At 42.3% G+C, this 20,196-nt stretch overlaps 1 protein-coding gene across 2 annotated transcripts; it reads left to right on the plus strand.

The window, feature by feature from the left end:
- The first annotated feature begins 1,725 nt into the window (after positions 1-1,725).
- Positions 1,726-19,764, plus strand: OSGIN2 (oxidative stress induced growth inhibitor family member 2). 2 transcript variants are annotated; one of them, XM_080646223.1, is made up of 7 exons: positions 1,753-1,926; positions 4,353-4,507; positions 9,074-9,210; positions 9,745-9,936; positions 13,409-13,500; positions 13,617-13,675; positions 18,278-18,414. In XM_080646223.1, the coding sequence occupies exons 1-6, from the start codon at positions 1,883-1,885 to the stop codon at positions 13,651-13,653; spliced, it is 657 nt and encodes a 218-aa protein (XP_080502349.1). In that variant the 5' UTR covers positions 1,753-1,882; the 3' UTR covers positions 13,654-13,675; positions 18,278-18,414. The 2 variants fall into 2 exon arrangements, with proteins under 2 accessions (XP_080502348.1, XP_080502349.1); XM_080646222.1 differs by lacking the exon at positions 13,617-13,675 and having other exon boundaries at positions 1,726-1,926; positions 18,278-19,764.
- The last annotated feature ends 432 nt before the right edge of the window (positions 19,765-20,196 follow it).

A 20,196-nucleotide genomic window follows, 5' to 3' on the forward strand; every position in this document is an offset into this window, starting at 1 on the left:
AAGCAGATAAATTAATGTTTCATAACATATACGTATCCTGTATACATGGGAGAGACCGAGAAACACTGAGGAAGTCACCAAATGGTGGAAGTTGTCACCACCTTCAACTAAGGACAGAAGCAGCTGGGGCGGAGTCAGGTGTGGGCTACCAGGAAAAGCACAGTGAACAGGTCAAGTTGTTAGGGATGAAGTTCCTCCTTCTCTACCGACAGAGGGCAGGCGAGGGACTCGAGCCCTTGCAGAAGTACATGTGCTTTTCTAATTTTAATTAATTAGATTAGAGTGAGAGGAAGGGAGAAGGGCAGAGAAAAACATGGATGTGAGAGCAGAACATCACTGCTTTCCACATGTGCCTCATGTGCCCCCACTGGGAATCAAACTGGCAACCTTTTGGTGCATAGGAGTCACAACAGCCAGGGATATTTACTTATTCTTTAATCCTCATCCGAGGATATGTTTTGATTGATTTGAGAGGGAGAGAAACATGCACCAGCTGCCTCCCCTAGGAGCTCCAACCTGGGGTGAAACCAGCAACCCTTTTATTTTTAATTTAAATTTTTAAAAAATGAACATTTATTTAAGTTCTAAAAATGAACTTTTTTAGAGGGAGAGGGAAGACAGAAACAATGATGAGAAACATTTATTGGCTGCCTCCTGCACGCCCCCTACTGGGGATCAAGCCTGAAACCCTGGCATGTGCCCTGACCAGGAATCAAAGGGTGACCTCCAGATTCATAGATCAACATTCAAACACTGAACCACACCGGCCAGAACTGCAACTCTTTTTTTAAATTCTCACCTGAGGATATTTTTTCCATTGCTTTTCAGAGAGAGTGGAAGGGAGGGAGAGAGAAACATCACCTGTTGCCTCCCAAATGCACCACAACCTGGGGCAAGGAGCTAACCTGCAACCCGGGTTCATGCCCTAGGCTAGGAATCAAACCGGGGACCCTTCGGTGCTCAGCGGACCCTCCAACCAATCACCCACATTGGCCAGGGCAAACCCGCAACCTTTTGATGCTCCCACCAACCAGACACCCACCGACTGAGCCACCTGCGGAGCAACATGTGCTTTCCAAGGGTCACTGCTACTCAGTGTTCCGTTTCTCCCATGTCTGCTGCTTCTTAAGATTAAGCATCCTAACCAGTTTCCCAAAGAGGCCCTGGGAGGCAAGTCGGCTCCCCTGTACCGCCCGCGCCTCCCTTCCGCAGCCGGTTCCTGGCGGCGCCGGACCCAGGGTTGCGCACGTCTCTCCCGTAGGGGCGGCGAGGCTGAGCCCTGGAGGGACGACGGGAGAGGACACGGGTCTGCACTATGAGGGCGAGGCGACTGAGGAGTGGGGGGAAGGGAGCCCCGCGTGAGAACCCGAGGTCGGCGTCATCCGGGGCCCTGCGCCCTCACACACCCGGGACCCCTCCCCAACCCGGCCACCAAAGGGCCCCCCGCGGCCCGCTCCGCCCTGCCCGTCACCCCGCGACCACCCGAGACCCCCTCCCCGAGGCCACCCGGGTCGGAGCAACGACGGGCGGTCCCCACAGCCCCAGCGTCCCGGGCTCTCCGCAGGAAGGCGGCGCCCAGGCAGTGAGTCGAGCGGGGGGCGGAGCCTGTCTCCTCTCAGCGCCCGAGGCCCCGCCCCCGGCCCGGCCGCGCCAATCGCGGGCCCCGCACCTGCGAGGAGGAACCGCCCCGCCGTCCGCGGCGTCGGGAGCGTCCCCTCCGCGTCGGGTCCGCCGCGGGAGCGGAAGCTGCGTCCGACCCCCCGCGCCCAGCCTCGCCGGCCGCTCCGCCGTGGCTTCCGGGCACCGCGACCCCCCGACCCTCGACCCTCGACCCCGCCGGGCGGCCCCGCCGGGGAGGCGGCGGCGGCGGGGCCCGCGCTCCATGCCCGTGTGGTGCTGCCGCTGCTCCCTGGCCGGGCATTTCAGGTGACTTCCCGCGGGGAGAGCGGGTGGACGCGGGGGTGGGGGACGGGCGGGGAGCCGGGCCGGGCGGGCGGCGCCTCCCTCCTCCCCCCGCGGCCTCCCCTCTGCTCGCAGCCCCGCAGCTCGGGCCACGGTCACGGGCTCAACCCGCAGGCCGGCACCCGGCGCTGCTCGGCTGCAAAGTTTCAGGGGAGGGTCGCGAGCCGCCCCCTCAAGATTTTTTTATTTCTTTATGAAACACCTAGTGAACTAAGTTACTGGGTGAGGGCGGTAGGAACTAAGTTTTCGGGGTGCGATCTGGCTCCGGCGGCCCGGACGCTCCCCTGAGGCCGTGGGTCCTGGAGACCAGGACTCGGGGGACAGGGCGGCTGATGAAGGGGAGCGAGCGGTGTCCTGGGTCTCCCTGGGGACCTGGGGACCTCGTCTCCACGTACCAAAGTACCGGAATAGCCACGGGAAAACTTTTTTTTTTTTTTTTTTGTCAAATGCAAAACTATCAGGAGTTCTAAAACTGGATCAGAGGTAGAATGTAAGTGGCCCCTGAACGTGGATGTGAAGAAAGCTTGGTACCACAGAATTTTCGCTGAATTTTAAAAACCAAAATCTAATACTCAATTATGAATAAAAGCAACAAATCACAGTAATATATGTGACTTTGTCACCACTAGAAATCACAACTATGTTCATATCACGTTACAATTGTTGCACATATCTAGGAATATTGCTTATGCTTATTTCTTCAAAATTAAGAGTACTTTTAGGCATCCCCAGACGTGTATAAGAGGAGCATCCACGCATACCTCTGCTTACTGCGTTTCACAGGTGTAGCAATTTTTATATATTGAAGGCCAGGCCCTCCACCAGCAGCTATAGTTTATTCCATTCCTATGAACATCCGAAAGAATGAAATCGGAGTAATTTTAACAAAAGGCAATGTAAGACTTGTACACTTAAAACCACAAAACATCACTGAGAATACCTAAAGAAGGCCTAAGTAAATGAAAAGGAATCCCATGTGGGGATTGAAAATCTTAATATACAGGATGGGGCAAAAATAGGTTTACAGTAAGGTACTCAAAAGTTTATTCTTGTATTATTTATTATATTATTTACCATATAAACAACTGTAAACCTATTTTGCCCCACCCTGTACTTAAGATGGCTGTATTTCTCAATTGATCTACAAAGTCAGTGCAATCCTAATCAAAATTCTAGCTGTCTTTTTCCCCCCAGAAAAGTATATGGAATTGCACAGAACTCAGCCAAAAATCAAGAGTCCAGAAATAAATCCTTATGCTTATGGCCATTTGGTTTTCCATGGGGTCGTGAGACCAAGGGGAAATAACGGTCTCTTCTACAAATGGTGCTAGGACAAATATCCACAAGCAAAATAGTGAAGTTGGACTCCTACCTCACACCATATCCAAAAATTAACTTAAAATGAATGAAAAACCTAAATGTAAGAATTAGAATTATAAAACTTGTAGAAGAAAGCATTGGAGTAAATTTTTTGTGACTTTGGATTAAATATTGGTTTCTTAGATATGACACCAAATGCATAGCAACAAAAGAAAAATAAATTGGACTTGATCAAAATGTAAAACTTTTGTTATTAAAAAGACAACATAAAGAAAGTGAATAGGCAACACACAGAATGGAAGAAAATATTTGTAAATCATATATCTGAAAAGGGACTTATATAAAGGATTTTTAAAGCTCAACAATAAAAAAGGAACCCAGTTTGAAAGTGAGCAAAGAATTTTACTTTCTCCAAAGAAGATATATAAATGGCTAATAAGCACATGAAAAGATGTTGAACATTAGTCCATTTATTGCATGAGCATGTCAGAATGCTAACACTAGTTTATAGGAAGGCAGTTGGGAAAGAAGGTAGATTGGAAATCATTATTAAGATCTTTCCATATTTCAGTATCTCTTTGAGAAAAAAAATGTATAAACCTAATTTCTTTTACCAAAACACACAATATAAGTACAGTAACTTTTCCTTAAAATATTAGGTGTGACTTCTGTTTTAAATATACTGCCTCTAATGTACTTTCTATTAATGAAAGAAAAGTAAAAAAAAACAACTACCCACTCCTATGTGATCTCAGAAAATTAAAAATCTCCATATAATCCTGTGTCTTCGGTCATTTTAAAGGTAGCTTCTTATTTGGGACTTGTCTTATATAGGACTTGCCTATAAAGAGACATTAGCAGCTATTTAGGATTTCTGACATTCAAAATGGTGTAGGTTGACATGTAGCTAAGCTACTGATTTGAAAGCATTAATCAGAAGGATTTTTCTCCTTTTATGGAACTATGGAATTTTTTTGGTGCCTAAATAAAATCTGAATAAAGAGAGATTTTTATAAATGCTATATTAACTATATATCTCTTGTTTTTGTTCCATGTTTGTTTTTAAAAAGAAACTATGGTGACACTGAAACCGAAGGAGAGATTTATAATTCCTTAGTTCAATATTTTGGTGATAATTTGGGGCGAAAAGTTAAAGCGATGCCCTTAGTTGAAGAAACTACTTTACTTGAAGATTCATCAGTGACTTTGCCTGTGGTAGTAATAGGTAAGTTACTGCATTATATCTCTTAAAATTAGTTATGATCCTTATTACTTTTATACATTTACAGTTACATAGTTACAAGTTCTTGGAATTTTATTGAAAAATATTGTTAGGTTTAATATCTTAAAACAACCAATAACCAAATCTTTGGAGAGAGTAAATGGTTTACCTGATTGAGGTCCTGTGTTAGAATGCAGACAGCATCCATTCATTAAGGATTGACATTACTCTATTATTTTAAAACTAGTAGCCCTGTGCACGAATCCGTGTGCAAGTAGCTCGCTGCTGCTTGCCTCAGCTGGCCACCCCGCCCATTGCTGCTGGTAGCTCTCCACCGCTCGTAGCTTGCTGCCGTGCCCTCCTGTAGCTCTCCGCCGCTTGTAGATCGGTCGTGACGTTATGGCGTCCCGGCTAATTTGTATATTCCTCTATTATTTTATTAGATACTATCTGTTGTGATTTTATGACAGTGTCCTGGTAATGAAGACAACCTATATTTTGTTTCAAAGTCAGTGGGAAAGAGAGAAAAGCCCTCTCCTCTGACCAGAATGTGGGACACTCAGTGAAGGAAGGAAGGAAGGGAGCACTATAGTTCTATACAGATTCCCCTCTAGGGCAGAGGATAAAGGCGTTTCTGCACCGTTTCTCATCCAGGATATTCTGTAAGACTGTACCTCGTGTACCATTTTCCAACTTACATCCACCCTAGTTTCCATCCTGATATCTTGGGAGTCAAGGAACCCTGGCTTCTTGTTCTAGCTTGGCTATAGGAAAGTCAGGAAAAACCACCTTCCTCTGTTCCTGCCCACCTCACTCCCCCCAAACAATCTATTTCTCTTTGGCCTCAGCTAGCCAATGAGTGTAGCTTAACCTAATGTATTACTCTTGGCAGTAGCACCACCAGCCTGAGCGTAGATACTAGTAAAGAGCGAATTTCCTTAATGTATGTATTGGTTTTCTATTGTATGGATGTTTCACAACCTCTTTATCCATTCACTAATTGAATGACGTCTTGATTGCTTCCAATTTTTGACAATTATGAGTAAAGCTGCTATAAACATGAAGATTTTTGCATGGCCATTAAGTTTTCAACTCATTTCGGTAAAAACCAAGGAATGTAATTGCTGGATCTCCTGGTAAGATTATGCTTAGTTTTTAAAAACTCATTAAAATTCATTACCAAAACCAAAGGTCATCTAGATTTTCTCCTATGTTATCTTCTAGAACTGTGGTTGGCAAACTGTGGCTCGCGAGCCACATGCAGCTCTTTGGCCCCTTGAGTGTGGCTCTTTCACAAAATACCACTGCCTGGGCGAGTCTATTTTGAAGAAGTGGCGTTAGAAGAAGTTTAAAAATTTGGCTCTCAAAAGAAATTTCAATCGTTGTACTGTTGATATTTGGCTCTGTTGACTAATGAGTTTGCCGACCACTGTTCTAGAAGTTTCATTATTTTGCATCTTATATTTACATCTGTGATCTGTTTTGAGTCCATTGAGGTCCCGGCCAGCAGTCAGGGAAGGGAGGACCTGGCCGGCAGCCAGCAGCCGGGAAAGGGAGGCCCCAGCCGGCAGCCAGAAGGCCCCAATCGGCCCTGATTGCCGGCCAGGCCTAAGGACCCTGCCTGTGCACGAATTTTGTGCACCAGGCCTCTAGTAAGGTTAATATCCAGATTTATATCTTGATGTGTGGATCACTTATTCTAGTACCATTTATTGAAAAGACTTACCACCATTGGATTGCCTTTGCTTTCTTGTCAAAAATAAGTTGACTATCCTTGTGAAGATCTCTGGGTTCTCTATTGTATTCCATTGATTTTGTCCTTTTATTTTTTTCCACACTATTGCTGACTAGTTTTACGGTAAGACTTGAAGTTGGATGGTTTCAGTCTTTATTTTGTTCTATGTTGTGCTGGCTATTCTGGATTTTCCACATTTCCACTTAAACTTTAGAACCAGTTTGCCATATCCACAGAGTAACTTGCTGGGGATTTTGATTTGGATTCATTAAATTTGTAGTTTAAGTTGGGAAGAACTGACATCTTAACAAGATTGAGTCTTCCTATTTACAAGCATGTACTATCTTTCCATCTGTTTAGATATGCTTTAATTTCTTTCATCAGTTTTGTGGTTTTCCTCATATAGATCTTAAATGTGTTATTCTAGATTTATATCCAAGTATTTTTCTTTTCTGTGCAAATATAAGCAGTGTTGTGCATTGCATTTCAAGTTCTACTTGTCATTGCTGATATATAGGAAAGTAACTGCCTTCTGTATCTTGCAACCTTGGAATAATTCAGTGGTCAGCAAACTCATTAGTCAACAGAGCCAAATATCAACAGTACAACGATTGAAATTTCTTTTGAGAGCCAAATTTTTTAAACTTCTTCTAACGTCACTTCTTCAAAATAGACTCGCCCAGGCCGTGGTATTTTGTGGAAGAGCCACACTCAAGGGGCCAAAGAGCCGCATGTGGCTCGTGAGCAGCAGTTTGCCGACCACGGGTATAATTGCCTGTTTGTTCCAGGAGGTTTTTTCAATTCTTTGGGATTTTCTACATAGATAATCATGGCATTGTGAACAAGGAGAGTTTTATTCCTCCCCAAACTGTATACCTTTTACTTCCTTTCCTTGTCTTTTTTTTTTTTTTTTCTTGCTTAGCTGGTTAACCACACAGATGTCTGGGCTTTCACCCCAGCTCTACTGAAGCTGGACCACTGGGGTCACAGCTTGGCCATCTGTATTTCTTATTGATTTCAGAGAGGAAGGGAGAGGGAGAGATAGAAACATCAATGATGAGAGAGAATCATTGATTGGCTACCTCTTGCACACCCCACACTAGGGATGGAGCCCACAAACCAAGTATGTGCCCTGACCAGGAATCAACTGTGACCTCCTGGTTCCTAGGTTGACACTCAACCACTGAGCCACGCCAGCTGGGCTGGCCATCTGTATTTTAACAAGCTACTCAGGGAAGGAGATGTGACCCAGGTTTACGAATTATTCCATTTCACTCTCTTGTGTTCTTGCTGGGCATGTCACAGGCCTTCTCCTTGTTGGGAGCATCCTGAAAGTTTCCAGAACATAGGGAACTTCCTTCTTTCCTCCTGAGCCCCAAGGCCACAGAGCAATTATTCGGTGGGTCTCAGTGGGTACTTGACTTGGGCCACAGAGTTTCCTTTTCTTATCTTTACAGCATTATCTAGGACCTCCATCAAGATGTCTGTTGAATAGGAATGGTATAAAGAGACATCCTTGTCCTGTTGATCTTAGAGGGAAAGCACCTAATTTCTCACCACTGAGTATGGTGTTAGCTTAGGCTTTTTGTAGATAATTCTTTTCAAGCTGAGGAAATTCCCCTCTCTCTGTAGTTTGCTGAGAGTTTTTATCATGAATAGGTGTTGGGTTTTGTCAAATGCTTTTTCTATAGCTGTTGATGTTATCATGACTTCTCTTCTTCAGTTTTGTCTCTTTTCGATTCAAGGAAATTAGCTCTTTTCCTCAGATCTTAATTCCCACTACTTGTCAGTTGTTAATAATTTGTATGAAGGCAAAAGGTTTACTTTACTCTGTCTTTTGAGTTCTATGTCATGCTTAAAGGCTTTCCACTCCAGCATTATAAATAGAAATATCACCCACTTTACCAATATTCTTATGATTTTAGTTTTCATATTTACATCTTTGAGCTTATTTGGGACAAAATATTAGGCGAAGAATAGGTGTTTTTTTTTTCCCTATGGCTAGCAGCTGTCCCAGTTGGATTCAATTTTTGATGGATGTAGATAATAGAGAGGTAGCAAACCCAGACTAAGGGAACTATGGAAATGGAAATATTTCAATGACAAATGCAGTTTGGTTTCAGTTAAAGCATATAAAACATGGAAGGCAGCATTAGGAGATGGGACTGGAAAGATGGTTGAGACTAGAACGTAGAGAATACTGGGTAGTCAGCAACAAGGCCTTTAAAATAGAGGAAGCAACATGCTAAAGACCATGTGTTACCAAAACCATCTGAGGGTGGAATAGTTTTGGAGCCGGTGAACTTGAGGAGAAGTAGGGGGAGACTTGCCTTCTGAGTGAAAATACGGGAGAAAAGCAAAGACAACCGAATGATATAGATGACAAAATCGGTGTAGAACCAGAAGCTAAGTAGCTTAGGGTTTTGCTCGTGCCATATGTGGAGAAGGAGCGTGTGTAGGAGGAGAGGGCAGCTAAATGAAGGGACGCATGGATTTGCTTTGAATGCATTTTGATTAAGTTGTTAATGGGCCTGTCAGGTGGTGTAAAGAAGTAGCATATGGAAATGTGAAGTATATTTTTGGGGAAGAGGTCAGCCTAGAGATCTAATTTTGGGAATCAGTAGCATAGAGAGTTGAAACTTTGAGTAGATGAGACTTCCCACAAAAACCAGGAGTGAAGGCAAAAGTCAGAGTCTTGTGAATACTTGGGTTTTCAGAGTTTAGAGAAGGCAGAATTGGTGAGGAAAAAGCCATGTGTGAAGGAGGAGGAAAGCCAAGGAAGAGGCGTATGGTGCGTGACATACCCTCTCCACCTTCTCTTTTTTTTTAAATAGGAAATGGACCCTCAGGGATCTGCCTTTCTTATATGTTATCAGGCTACCGACCATATTTATCATCAGAAGCAATACATCCAAATACAATCTTACAGAGTAAATTACAAGAAGCAAGACATCTTTCCCTTGTTGATCAGGTATTATTTCAATGCTTTTAATTTTTCTATACTGAAACAAGATTAGTTCAGCTTATATAAGCATTGTGTTTAATTGAAAATCCTTTCTTCTAATAACACTTTCTATCATTTTAATTTTAGATTTGTAAGTACATTCTGCTTACTTTTATTTATTTTCCTGATTTGATAAGAGTAGAATTTCCCATATGATTTCCTGATAAAGTTTTAATAGGTGCTGTATGCTCAAATGAGTTTGGAAAGGGCTGCCTTTTATTACTGCAGTGTCACTGTAGACATATTAAGGCATATTAGCATGTTAAAGTCATCTTCAAATTTTGCAGTAAAAGGATCAGATTAGATTTGTTGAGACCTAAACTTTCCCATATTTGACCAAAGACTGTTAAGATCTCAAGGGACACCAATGTTGTGTAGCACACTCTCTGGGAAATGCTGGGTTAGAGTAATGGCCTTCACTTTTGTTATGATAGTAGTGGATTGTGTTTTTCTTTTTTCAAACTCTATCTGCCATCTTTTTTCTTTTTTAAATTCATTCAGGACTTAGAATACTTGTCTGAGGGCCTTGAAGGCCGATCATCCAATCCAGTTGCAGTACTCTTTGACACACTCCTTCATCCAGATGCTGACTTTGGGAAGGACTATCCATCTGTTTTGCATTGGAAATTAGAACAACATCATTATATCCCTCACTTAGTTCTTGGTAAAGGCCCACCTGGTGGAGCTTGGCATGTGAGTATATAGATCTTATTAATAAGACAATTTTTATTCTTAAACATTATGATATAATGTTATATATATTAACTGAATTTTTATCTAGAGTTTTAATCCTAATTAATTTGATGTGGGTAATTACTAGAAGCCAAGTTTGATTACTTATATTTTTAGAATAAGCACTTTTTCTATATCATTTTATAAGATTTACTAGAGGCCCGTTGCATGAAGATTCGTGCAGTAGGCCTTCCTTCCCCTGGCTGCCGGCACCGGTTTCCTCTGGCACCTGGGACCCAGGCCTTCGCTCCAGCTGCAGCGGAGAAGCCAAGCCTTGAGGTTAGGCTTCTCCACTCCGGCTGCAGCGAGGCTTGGCTTCTCCGCTTGGTTCTCCGCTCTGGCCGCAGGGGAGAAGCCAAGCCTCTTCAGTCTTCAGTTGTCTTCAGTCTTCGCTCGTGCCTGTGTATGCAAATTAACCCACCATCTTTGTTGGGTTAATTTGCATACTCACTCCTAATTGGATGGTGGTCATTGTGGAGGTACGGTCAATTTGCATATTTCTGTTTTATTAGTGTAGATATAGAAAATATTTTAACATTTCATAGTCAAAGTACTTTTACTTATTTTAGAATTTACAAATTTTACATACTATTTCATACTAATATCCATTATTTCTCTATATTTTCAAGATCTTAAGTGAAAAATGTAAAAGAATAAACTTGTATTAGCTTGCTTGAGCTGCTATAACAAACTACCATAGACCAGGTGGATTAAACAACAGACACTATTTCTCAAGTTTGGAAGCTGCGATGACCAGGATCAAGGTGCCAGTGTACTCACTTTGTGGTGAGGGCTCTTTTCCTGGTTTGCAGACAGCTGCTTTCTTGCTGTGTCCTCACATGGCAGTGACATTAAGAGTCAGTACATTTCATTAGAGGCAGCAACTAATAATTATTGTTTATGCTGTCCTTAGCAGCCAATATAGTGTCTAGTGTGCTGAGAATGCTCATTTGTTGTATAAATAAATATTAAATAAATTTGCTATCTTATGAACTACAAACTTCATGAAAATTTTAACATTAAATGTCAAATTTTAAGTACAGACTTCAGTTGGATCCTTCTATATAATAAAAGCCTAATATGCTAAGTGGTTGTCTGTTCAACCAATCAAAGTGTAATATGCTAATGATATGCTAAGGCCGCTCAACTGCTTGCTATGATGTGTACTGACCACCAGGAGGCAGACAGTTGACTGGTCGACCAGTGGCTATAATGTGAACTGATGACCAGGGGGCAGACACTCCGAGTGGTAGGTTAGCTTGCTGCTGGGGTCTGGCTGATAGGGACTGAGCGAGACAGGCCGGACATGCCCTGGAGGCCTCCCACAGTTCCTCCCTGGCTGGCCAACCTCCTGCATCCCTCCCCAGCCCCGATTGTGCACCAGTGGGGTCCCTCAGCCTGGCCTGCACCCTCTCACAATCTGGGATCCCTCAGGGGATGTCGGAGAGCTAGTTTCGACCCAATCCCGCAGGCCAGGCCTAGGGACCCCATTGGTGCATGAATTCGTGCACTGGGCCTCTAGTATTCCTATTATTAGTGTAATGTTATGTCTAAGAGTTGTTTACATTTAATTTATCAAGTGGGAGCCAATTAGGGGTGCTCATCCATGCCTTGCTGTCCAGGGATTTTTTTGGGGGGTCAGCCATGCAAGCCAGCAGCTCCCATGTGATTGGCCTCTGACTGGTCCCTGCCTCCCAGAGCAAACAGCGGTGTTCACCGTAATCCCATGTTAGGGTAAACGTGCACAGCCAACTGGTGCAGCATTGCCCAGGCTCTGGCATGCAGAAAACACTCATCAGGTGGAATATTCCAAGGGTCAGAGGATGTCTCCCAGGAGGTGACCAAAGGCCAGTTCTGAACACAGATCTTTCTTAGTAATGTGCAGGGCTAACGCAGTCCGAGCCTGTTAATCCTTTTCTGCAGCCTGGTAAGTTTTTTATGGAACAGTAACATAGCTTGCTTATTCTGCCTAGAATAGTCTTCCTTTCTAACAGTGCATCCTGCAAATTCTGCTTGTGTCCTTGAAGAAATAGCCTCTTTGTGTATGCTCCTACAGTACCCCTGGGTATACTGTCTTCATGACTGCAGGCATCATGGCATATAGGTTGCATAGGGAACAAAAGAAAAGCTGATTGGGAGAAAAACGAACAGATCAAAGGACTAGGTCTTGCAACCAACTGGAAGAACTGGTGCAGTGGGAATAAAGTTAAGAGATTGTTGACAGAAAGTAGAATACAGTGCTTTAAGGTTTTTGAGTTCAAGATGAGATGATTATGTGGCTGCAGAGAACTTCTGACATATAATAAATTCTTAACAGCTCCCCTTCTGATGGTTCTAGTTTTCCATCTTGGTTCTGATCCAAGTCCCAGGCCCAACCTGCCTCAAAGCAGTGGCAGCTTGCTGCATTCTCTCCCTTGGTGATGTGTCACAAATTAGCTTCATAAGGCCTAGCACTTAACAAGCGTTCTGGCCATTGCCAATGCCGGCTGTAGACACGGGCGAGAGAGTTAAGGGAAAAGAAGCCATAGCTGAGAGAATTAGTAAAAGAGCTCATTGAGGACACTGGACAGGTGCTGGTGGCCCTTGGGCCTTTCTTGCTTTGTACTGAGCAAAACAGAAGAAAGAGGGCATGGGAGCTTGAAGGCGGCATAGCATTAGCAGTGAGTCTGTTCTTAATCAGGCCACCACTGCTACTTTTCCTCGTTCTAGAAAGAGGTGCTGCTTTAGCTGAACCAGCTTAGACTTCCTAATTACAATTGATGGGGGGAGGCTCTTGTGCTGCCCATTAAAAAATTATTAATAATAAAATGAAAAGACATCTAAAGTGTGGAAATTGCCAGGCTGGCATGGCTCAGTGGTTGAGTGACAACCCATGAACCAGGAAGTCACGGTCTGATTCCCACTCAGGGCACATGCCCAGGTTGCAGGTTAGATCCCCAGTAGGAGGTAGCCGATCAAAGATTCTCTCATCATTGATGTTTCCATCTTCTGTCTCTCTCCCTCTCCCTTCCTCTCTCTGAAATAAAAACATTTTAAAAAATAATAAAGTTGGAAATTAATTAACTCTTTTCCTTTTGTTTAAAAGGTGAAAATATCCATTTGTTTCACTAAAATATCTACATCTGAATTATCATGTTGGTTATAGGCCAAAACTATTAACATTGTGTAGGCACCGTGTAATATTATAAATTTGTTCTGTAAATGTATAACTGTATGAAAGAAGTATATAGATAGATACTACCAAATGATGAAAGTATTATTTGAAAGTTTATTGGCATAAACTTTGAGAGGTAATTTATATAAACATTTAGGACTCCTTTGAGCTCTCCTTATCCAGACGCTTAAAGTTTATAGATGGGTTTGGTTAAAAAACAACAACAAACCCCATGTTACCTAAATGTGTTTTTTGATTGCACATTTTTTATCCAAATAGAATATGGAAGGCTCCATGTTGACAATCAGCTTTGGAAATTGGATGGAGCTCCCTGGACTTAAATTTAAAGACTGGGTGACTAGCAAACGAAGGTAAAAATCAAACTATCACAATTCTTTGGTTGCAGTGGGAAGAGTGTCAGCAAATTTCAAGGTACCTGTGACCTGTCTTAGATGAATAATACAGATGTCTGTGTCTCTCTCGTCAGAAGCCTCTGCAGCAGGGATTCTGAGCTGTTCCCGTAGCGCTGCCCCAGATGCAATGGAGGTCAGGAGGGGCTTTTCTATAGGCTGGGTTCCGACTGCTCTGCTTAAGCATGGATTTATCCTATCCTGTTAAACCACAGTTTACTTTCTTATCTACCCACATATCCTTTCCACACTCAGTCACTTATTTTTATGAGTGGATATATAAATTCATGTATGCATAGTTCATGTGTACATGTGTTTGACGTTCAAACTAGAGGAGTGCATATGATTAATCGTTTAGAGTGATGGAATAAACTAGAATTGATGGTGTGATTGGCTACTTAGATATAAAGGTAAATATTTAGTAGGAAATATTAACTGAGTAACTAAGAAGAAATCTCAACTTGGAAGAATACAAATTTAATTATTTTGGGGGAAAGAACCTAAAATTTAAAAAGAAAAATTGAAAAGCCTTATTGTTGTCAAGGATAATAATATTAAATAGGAATTACTAATTCAGAGAATCTATCTAATTTGACTGATCATGAAAACATTTCATTCCTGCAAATGAAAGCAGGAAGTTACTTAACTTTTGTTAGAACAGGGCTGTACCATTTTTACTTATTTATTTTTTAAAATTTAATAAATCTTTATTGTTCAGATTATTACAATTGTTCCTCTTCTTTCCCCTCATAGCCCCCCTCCACCCGGTTCCCACCCCACCCTCTGCCCTTACCCCCCCCCCCACTGTCTTCATCCATAGGTGTACACTTTTTGTCCAGTCTCTCCCCGCACCTCCCACACCCCTTTCCCCCCGAGAATTGTCAGTCCACTCCCTTTCTATGCCCCTGATTCTATTATATTCACCAGTTTATTCTGTCCATCAGGTTTTTTATTCACTTGATTTTTAGATTCACTTGTTGATAGATATGTATTTGTTGTTCATAATTTTTATCTTTACCTTTTTCTTCTTCTTCCTCTTCTTAAAGAATACCTTTCAGCGTTTCATATAATACTGGTTTGGTGGTGATGAACTCCTTTAGCTTGTTCTTATCTGTGAAGCTCTTTATCTGAACTTCTATTCTGAATGATAGCTTTGCTGGGCAGAGTAATCCTGGTTGTAGGTTCTTGCTATTCATCGCTTTGAATATTTCTTGTCACTCCCGTCTGGCCTGCATAGTTTCTGTTGAGAAATCAGGTGACAATCGTATGGGTGCTCCCTTGTAGGTAATTAACTGTTTTTCTCTTGCTGCTTTTAATATTTTCTCTTTGTCTTTTGCTCTTGGCATTTTAATTATGATGTGTCTTGGTGTGGTCCTCTTTGGATTCCTTTTGTTTGGGGTTCTCTGCGCTTCCTGGAGTTGTAAGTCTCTTTTTTTCACCAGGTCGGGGAAGTTTTCGGTCATTATTTCTTCAAATAGGTTTTCAGTATCTTGCTCTCTCTCTTCTTCTGGCACCCCCATAATTCGGATGTTGGTGCGCTTGAGGTTGTCCCAGAGGCTCCTTACACTGTCTTCAAATTTTTGGATTATTTTTTCTTTTTGCTTTTCCAGCTGAGTGTTTTTTGCTTCTTCGTATTTCAACTCTTTGACTTGATTCTTATGGTCCTCTAGTCTGCTGTTAGGTCTCTGTATATTTTTTATTTCAGTCAGTGTATGCTTAATTTCTAGTTGGTCCTTTTTCATATCCTCAAGGGTCTCACTAAATTTATCGGCCTTTTCTAGGAAATTCTTGAAACACCTTATAACCGTGGTTTTGAACTCTATATCCAGTCGTTTGTTTTCCTCCATTTCTTTCATTTGTGATGTTTCTTTGTCTCCGCATTTTCGTTGTTTCCCTGAGTTGGTAGAGAAGCTTTGTGTGCTAGGTGTCCTATAGGGCCCAGTGGCTCAGCCTCCCCAGTTACCTGAGTTTGACACTCTTGGTGCACCCCTTTGTGGGCTGTGTGCACAGCCTTGTTGTAGTTAAGTCTTGATTGTTGTTGGTATCACTGGGAGGAATTGACCTCCAGGCCAGTTGGCTGTGAGGATCAGCTGTGTCTACGCTGGGAGAACTTTTGTGCTGGAGACGCCCTTATGGGACAAGACTTGCAAAATTGCAAAAGCCTCTGTGCTCAGCTTGGATGGGGCGGAGTTTCAGGGCAGAACAGACAGCCTTGGTTTCCTGTCAGCCCTGCCCTATGAGGCCCCTGGGTCTCAGTGTCCCTTGGTCATGGCTGCAAGCACCTCTGAGAGAAAGCCGCCCTTGAGTTTTGCCCGCTGCCAGACAGTCCAGTTTCTCCCCAAATGAGTCGGGGTTCCCAGAAACTTGCCTGGAACTGGAGTTCAGTGCGGTCGGGAGCTTCTGTCTCCCTCCCGCTTTAGAAAGCCAGCTGCGCACTCAGCCTCCTGTGCATTCAGCAGTTAGTCCTCTCTGTGCGCGTGCGCCTCCAGACCTCTGCCTTCCGCAGCTCCTGAGTCTGTGTGCTTTCTCTCTTCCTGACAGTCCAAATTCCCCCCGAATGATTCTGGTTTCCCAGTGTCTCGCCCGGGACTGGAGTTCAGTGCAGTCGGGAGCTTCCTTCTCCCTCCTGCTTTAGAAAGCCAGCCGCGCACTCAGCTGCCCGTGCACACAGCCGCCCGTGCACACAGCCGCCCATCCTCTCCATGTGCGATTCTCCATACCTCAGCCTTTTGCATCTCCTCTGAGTCTCAATGTGCTTTCCTCTTTTCTTCTAGTTGTAGAATTTCCACTCAGCCAGCTTTGCTGTGGTTCTGGATGGTGTCCGTTTTGTCTTTTAGTTGTAGTTTTGATATTGTTGTGCGAGGCAGCAGTTTAGGTGTTTACCTATGCCGCCATCTTGGTTTCTCCCAGGGCTGTACCATTTGAATGCTTGACTTCTTGCTTCATAGAATCCATGTTAATCCACAGACATTATCTTTCATTTGACAAGATTTAAGGAGAGCAAATTTAGACCAGCGTTGTGTAATTGAAATTAAACCTATCAAATATTCCTTTTGGGTTTTTAAAAAAGAATTGTATATGGATTTGACATGTAAAGTTGCAAAATCAGGCAAGTTGTAAAAGTTCCTGATTTTCATAGGTCAGTAAATAAAACTGCTCAACATTCTTCGCTTTGTTATGTGGGTAAGAAAGGAGCTTCATGACTCTGTACCAGAGTGTTTGTCCTTCTGAAGTGGGGATTATTCGTACCCAATTACTATCACCTTTAGTTCCTGCCTTTGCATCATGGTAAAAGAAGGAAGACTCTTAAATCTCTAGAGATTGACTCTATAACCTGATGTAACCCTGGTCACACAAATTAGCTGTCAATTTCCTAGACTGTAAAGTGGAGATCATAATAGTAACTACTACATAGAGTTTCTGTAAAAATCAAAAGTTAATATGCTTTAAATCTTAATTACTATAATCATTAAACCTTTAGAAGAAAACTGTTTTTATTAACTTTTTCCAAAAACAAGTTATAATGAATTATGTGAAGTGATCTGGTTTGTTTTTCCTGCTATTTATCTCTAATTGGGGCACAGTGTTTAGGGGTGCTAATGCCCACTGCTTTAAATTCCAAGTGTAAAACGAAAGATGTACTAATGTACTTTTTCATAAAAATATTTTATTTATATATCTGAGTAAGAAAAAACACAGAAATGTCATATTATTTACTTAGACGCAAGCTAATTTTATTTACAGAAGACTGATCTGACTTATTTTTGGACATTAGGAAAATAGAAAGCACCTTACTAAAAATTGTGTCAGAGTGGTATATATTATCTTTAACAAACATATCTACGTATTACAGTTAGACCTGTACTGCCTCAACAATTGTAATTAAGTTAGTCTGTACTTAATAGCAGTGATTTTCAACCCTTTTCATCTCATGGCACACATAAACTAATTACTAAAATTTTGTGGCACACCAAAAATATGTTTTGCTGATCTGAAAAAAAGGGTATAATTTTGATTCATTCACATCAACCGGCTATTGTTGTGTTGGCTGCTGTCATTTTTTTTTTTTTTTTTATTTGACAACCTAAGGGAAGAGGTCAGTGCCCCTGACTAAATAGTCAGGTACTGCATATTTTAAAAATTTGGGGGTCCTACCAGTTTAAAATTGCTGACTTAAGAGTACAGAACAAAGACTAAATAGTAGAGCTATAAACAATTATTTAGATTACTATTGTAACATAGACTGTAAAAGAGTCTAATGATCACATATCCACATTTTAATCTCTTTGTTTATTGACAAAAGCAGCCAATTTGAAAAGATACAATGGAGAAACAGGCATGCCTTACCTAGTCTCTACCCTCAGGAGGCTTCTTCTTTTTAACTAAAAAGTTTTCTTTCTTTGTAAGGGGTTAGGACAGCCTTGGGCAAACTATACAGCCCGCGGGCCGTATCCGGCTGTTCTATCCGGTTCTCTTGCTCTCCCCTCTGCTCCTTTACTTTGAATTTATATTAGTTCACACAAACACTACATCCATGCTTTTGTTCCGGCCCTCCGGTCCAGTTTAAGAACCCATTGTGGCCCTCGAGTCAAAAAGTTTGCCCACCCCTGGGTTAGGATCATGGATAGCTAAGAGAGTTCAGAGGAATTTAAAAGATGTAATAGCTTACTGATGGAGAAGTAATAATCACAGAAACAAAGTCCTGTTCTCATAGGATCTTTTCCTTTTCCTTTTCTAGGAACCTAAAAGGGGATCGAGTTATGCCAGAGGAAGTAGCTCGCTACTATAAACATTATGTGAAAGTCATGGGTCTTCAGAAGAACTTCCGAGAGAACACTTACATTACCTCTGTGTCAAGACTCTACAGAGACCGGGAGGAGGATGGTGGTCAGGATGGAGCTATTCCAGCACAGCATTTGCAGATGGAGAAGTCCAAGTTTATCAAGAGAAACTGGGAGATCCGGGGCTATCAGCGAGTAGCAGATGGTTCCCATGTTCCCTTTGGTCTCTTTGCTGAGAATGTAGTTCTAGCAACGGGAACATTGGATTCTCCTGCCCGTCTGGAGGTGGAAGGGGAAGATTTCCCTTTTGTGTTTCATTCACTGCCTGAATTTGGAGCGGCTGTAAGCAAAGGAAAGTTGCGGGGCAAAGTGGACCCAGTGTTAATTGTAGGCTCTGGGCTCACTGCAGCTGATGCAGTACTGTGTGCTTACAACAACAACATCCCTGTGATTCATGCATTTCGCAGACGAGTAACTGACCCAAGTTTAATTTTCAAGCAGCTTCCTAAAAAGCTGTATCCAGAATACCATAAGGTCTATCACATGATGTGTACGCAGTCATCTTCTGCAGACTCCAGCCCTTTACCTGATTACACCAGCTTTCCTGAGCACCATGTGCTTTCCTTTAAGTCGGACATGAAGTGCATCCTTCAGAGTGTCTCTGGATTGAAGAAAATATTTAAACTTTCTGCAGCAGTAGTACTGATAGGTTCTCATCCCAATCTTTCTTTTCTGAAAGAGCAAGGCTGTTACCTGGGCCATAACTCGGGCCACCCAATCACTTGTAAGGGTAATCCTGTGGAAATAGATGCATACACCTATGAGTGTGTTAAAGAAGCCCATCTTTTTGCATTGGGTCCTTTAGTTGGAGATAATTTTGTTCGATTTTTAAAGGGAGGGGCACTAGGTGTTACACACTGTTTAACAACAAGACAGAAGAAAAAGCATTTATTTGTTGAAAGAGGAGGAGGAGATGGGGTAGCTTGAAGCAGGTTTACAAGTAATTTATATGGACAGTTCACCATTAAAGATTTTTAACTTTTTGCAGTGTACTGGCTTGATTTAACTGGAGAGTCTCAGGCAATAGTAACTATTTTTTAAAGTTACAAGAACTTCTTGTAACTTTATTTCATGGCATACATAAACTAATTACTAAAATTCTGTAGCACACCAAAAAATAGATTTTTTGCTGATCTGACAAAAACATAGGTAGATATATTTTTTAATATCTTTTTTAAAAAATTTATTTCAGAGAGGAAGGGAACAGGAGAGAGAGAGAGAAATATCAATGATGAGAGAGAATCGACCAGCTTTCTCCTGCATGCCTCACACTGGGGATTGAGCCCACAACCTGGGCATGTGCCCTGACTGGGAATCGAACTGTGACCTACTGGTTCATAGGTCCACACTCAACCACTGAGCCATGCCGGCAGGGGAAAAATAGGTATAATTTTGATTTACAAAAACAAATAGTAATTACCCCTTTTTGCTCCAGTAACCTTTTTTTTTTTTTTTTTTTTTTTTTTTTTAGAGAGATGGAGGAGGAGGAGAGAGAGAGAAACAGAGATAGGAGGCCTCCTGCACGCACCCTGACCAAGAATCAATCTGGCAACCTGGTGCACTGGACAACACAAAACAACTGAGCAACACTGGCCACGGCTCCAAAGTGACTTTTAAAAAAAATCAGGTGCCTATACTTGTATGTAAGGATTTCTGGTACAAGAATCTACCAGTGAGACTCAACCTTATTATGCAACATGACCGATAAGATGCAACTCTATTATATGACCTATATATTTATGGTTCAAGACAGGACATTCACACTGAACAGCTATTGTGTTGACTGTTGTCATTTTTTAATTTGACAATCTACAGG

This window comes from Plecotus auritus (assembly GCF_963455305.1).
Source record: "Plecotus auritus genome assembly, chromosome: 11".
Taxonomy (NCBI): Eukaryota; Metazoa; Chordata; class Mammalia; order Chiroptera; family Vespertilionidae; genus Plecotus; species Plecotus auritus.

Coding starts and splice junctions, on each gene's coding strand:
- OSGIN2 (XM_080646222.1), top strand. CDS start 1,883: ATGCCCGTGTGGTGCTGCCGCTGCTCCCTGGCCGGGCATTTCAG. Junction 9,211..9,744: donor ATCTTTCCCTTGTTGATCAG/GTATTATTTCAA, acceptor AAATTCATTCAG/GACTTAGAATACTTGTCTGA. Junction 9,937..13,408: donor CACCTGGTGGAGCTTGGCAT/GTGAGTATATAG, acceptor TTATCCAAATAG/AATATGGAAGGCTCCATGTT.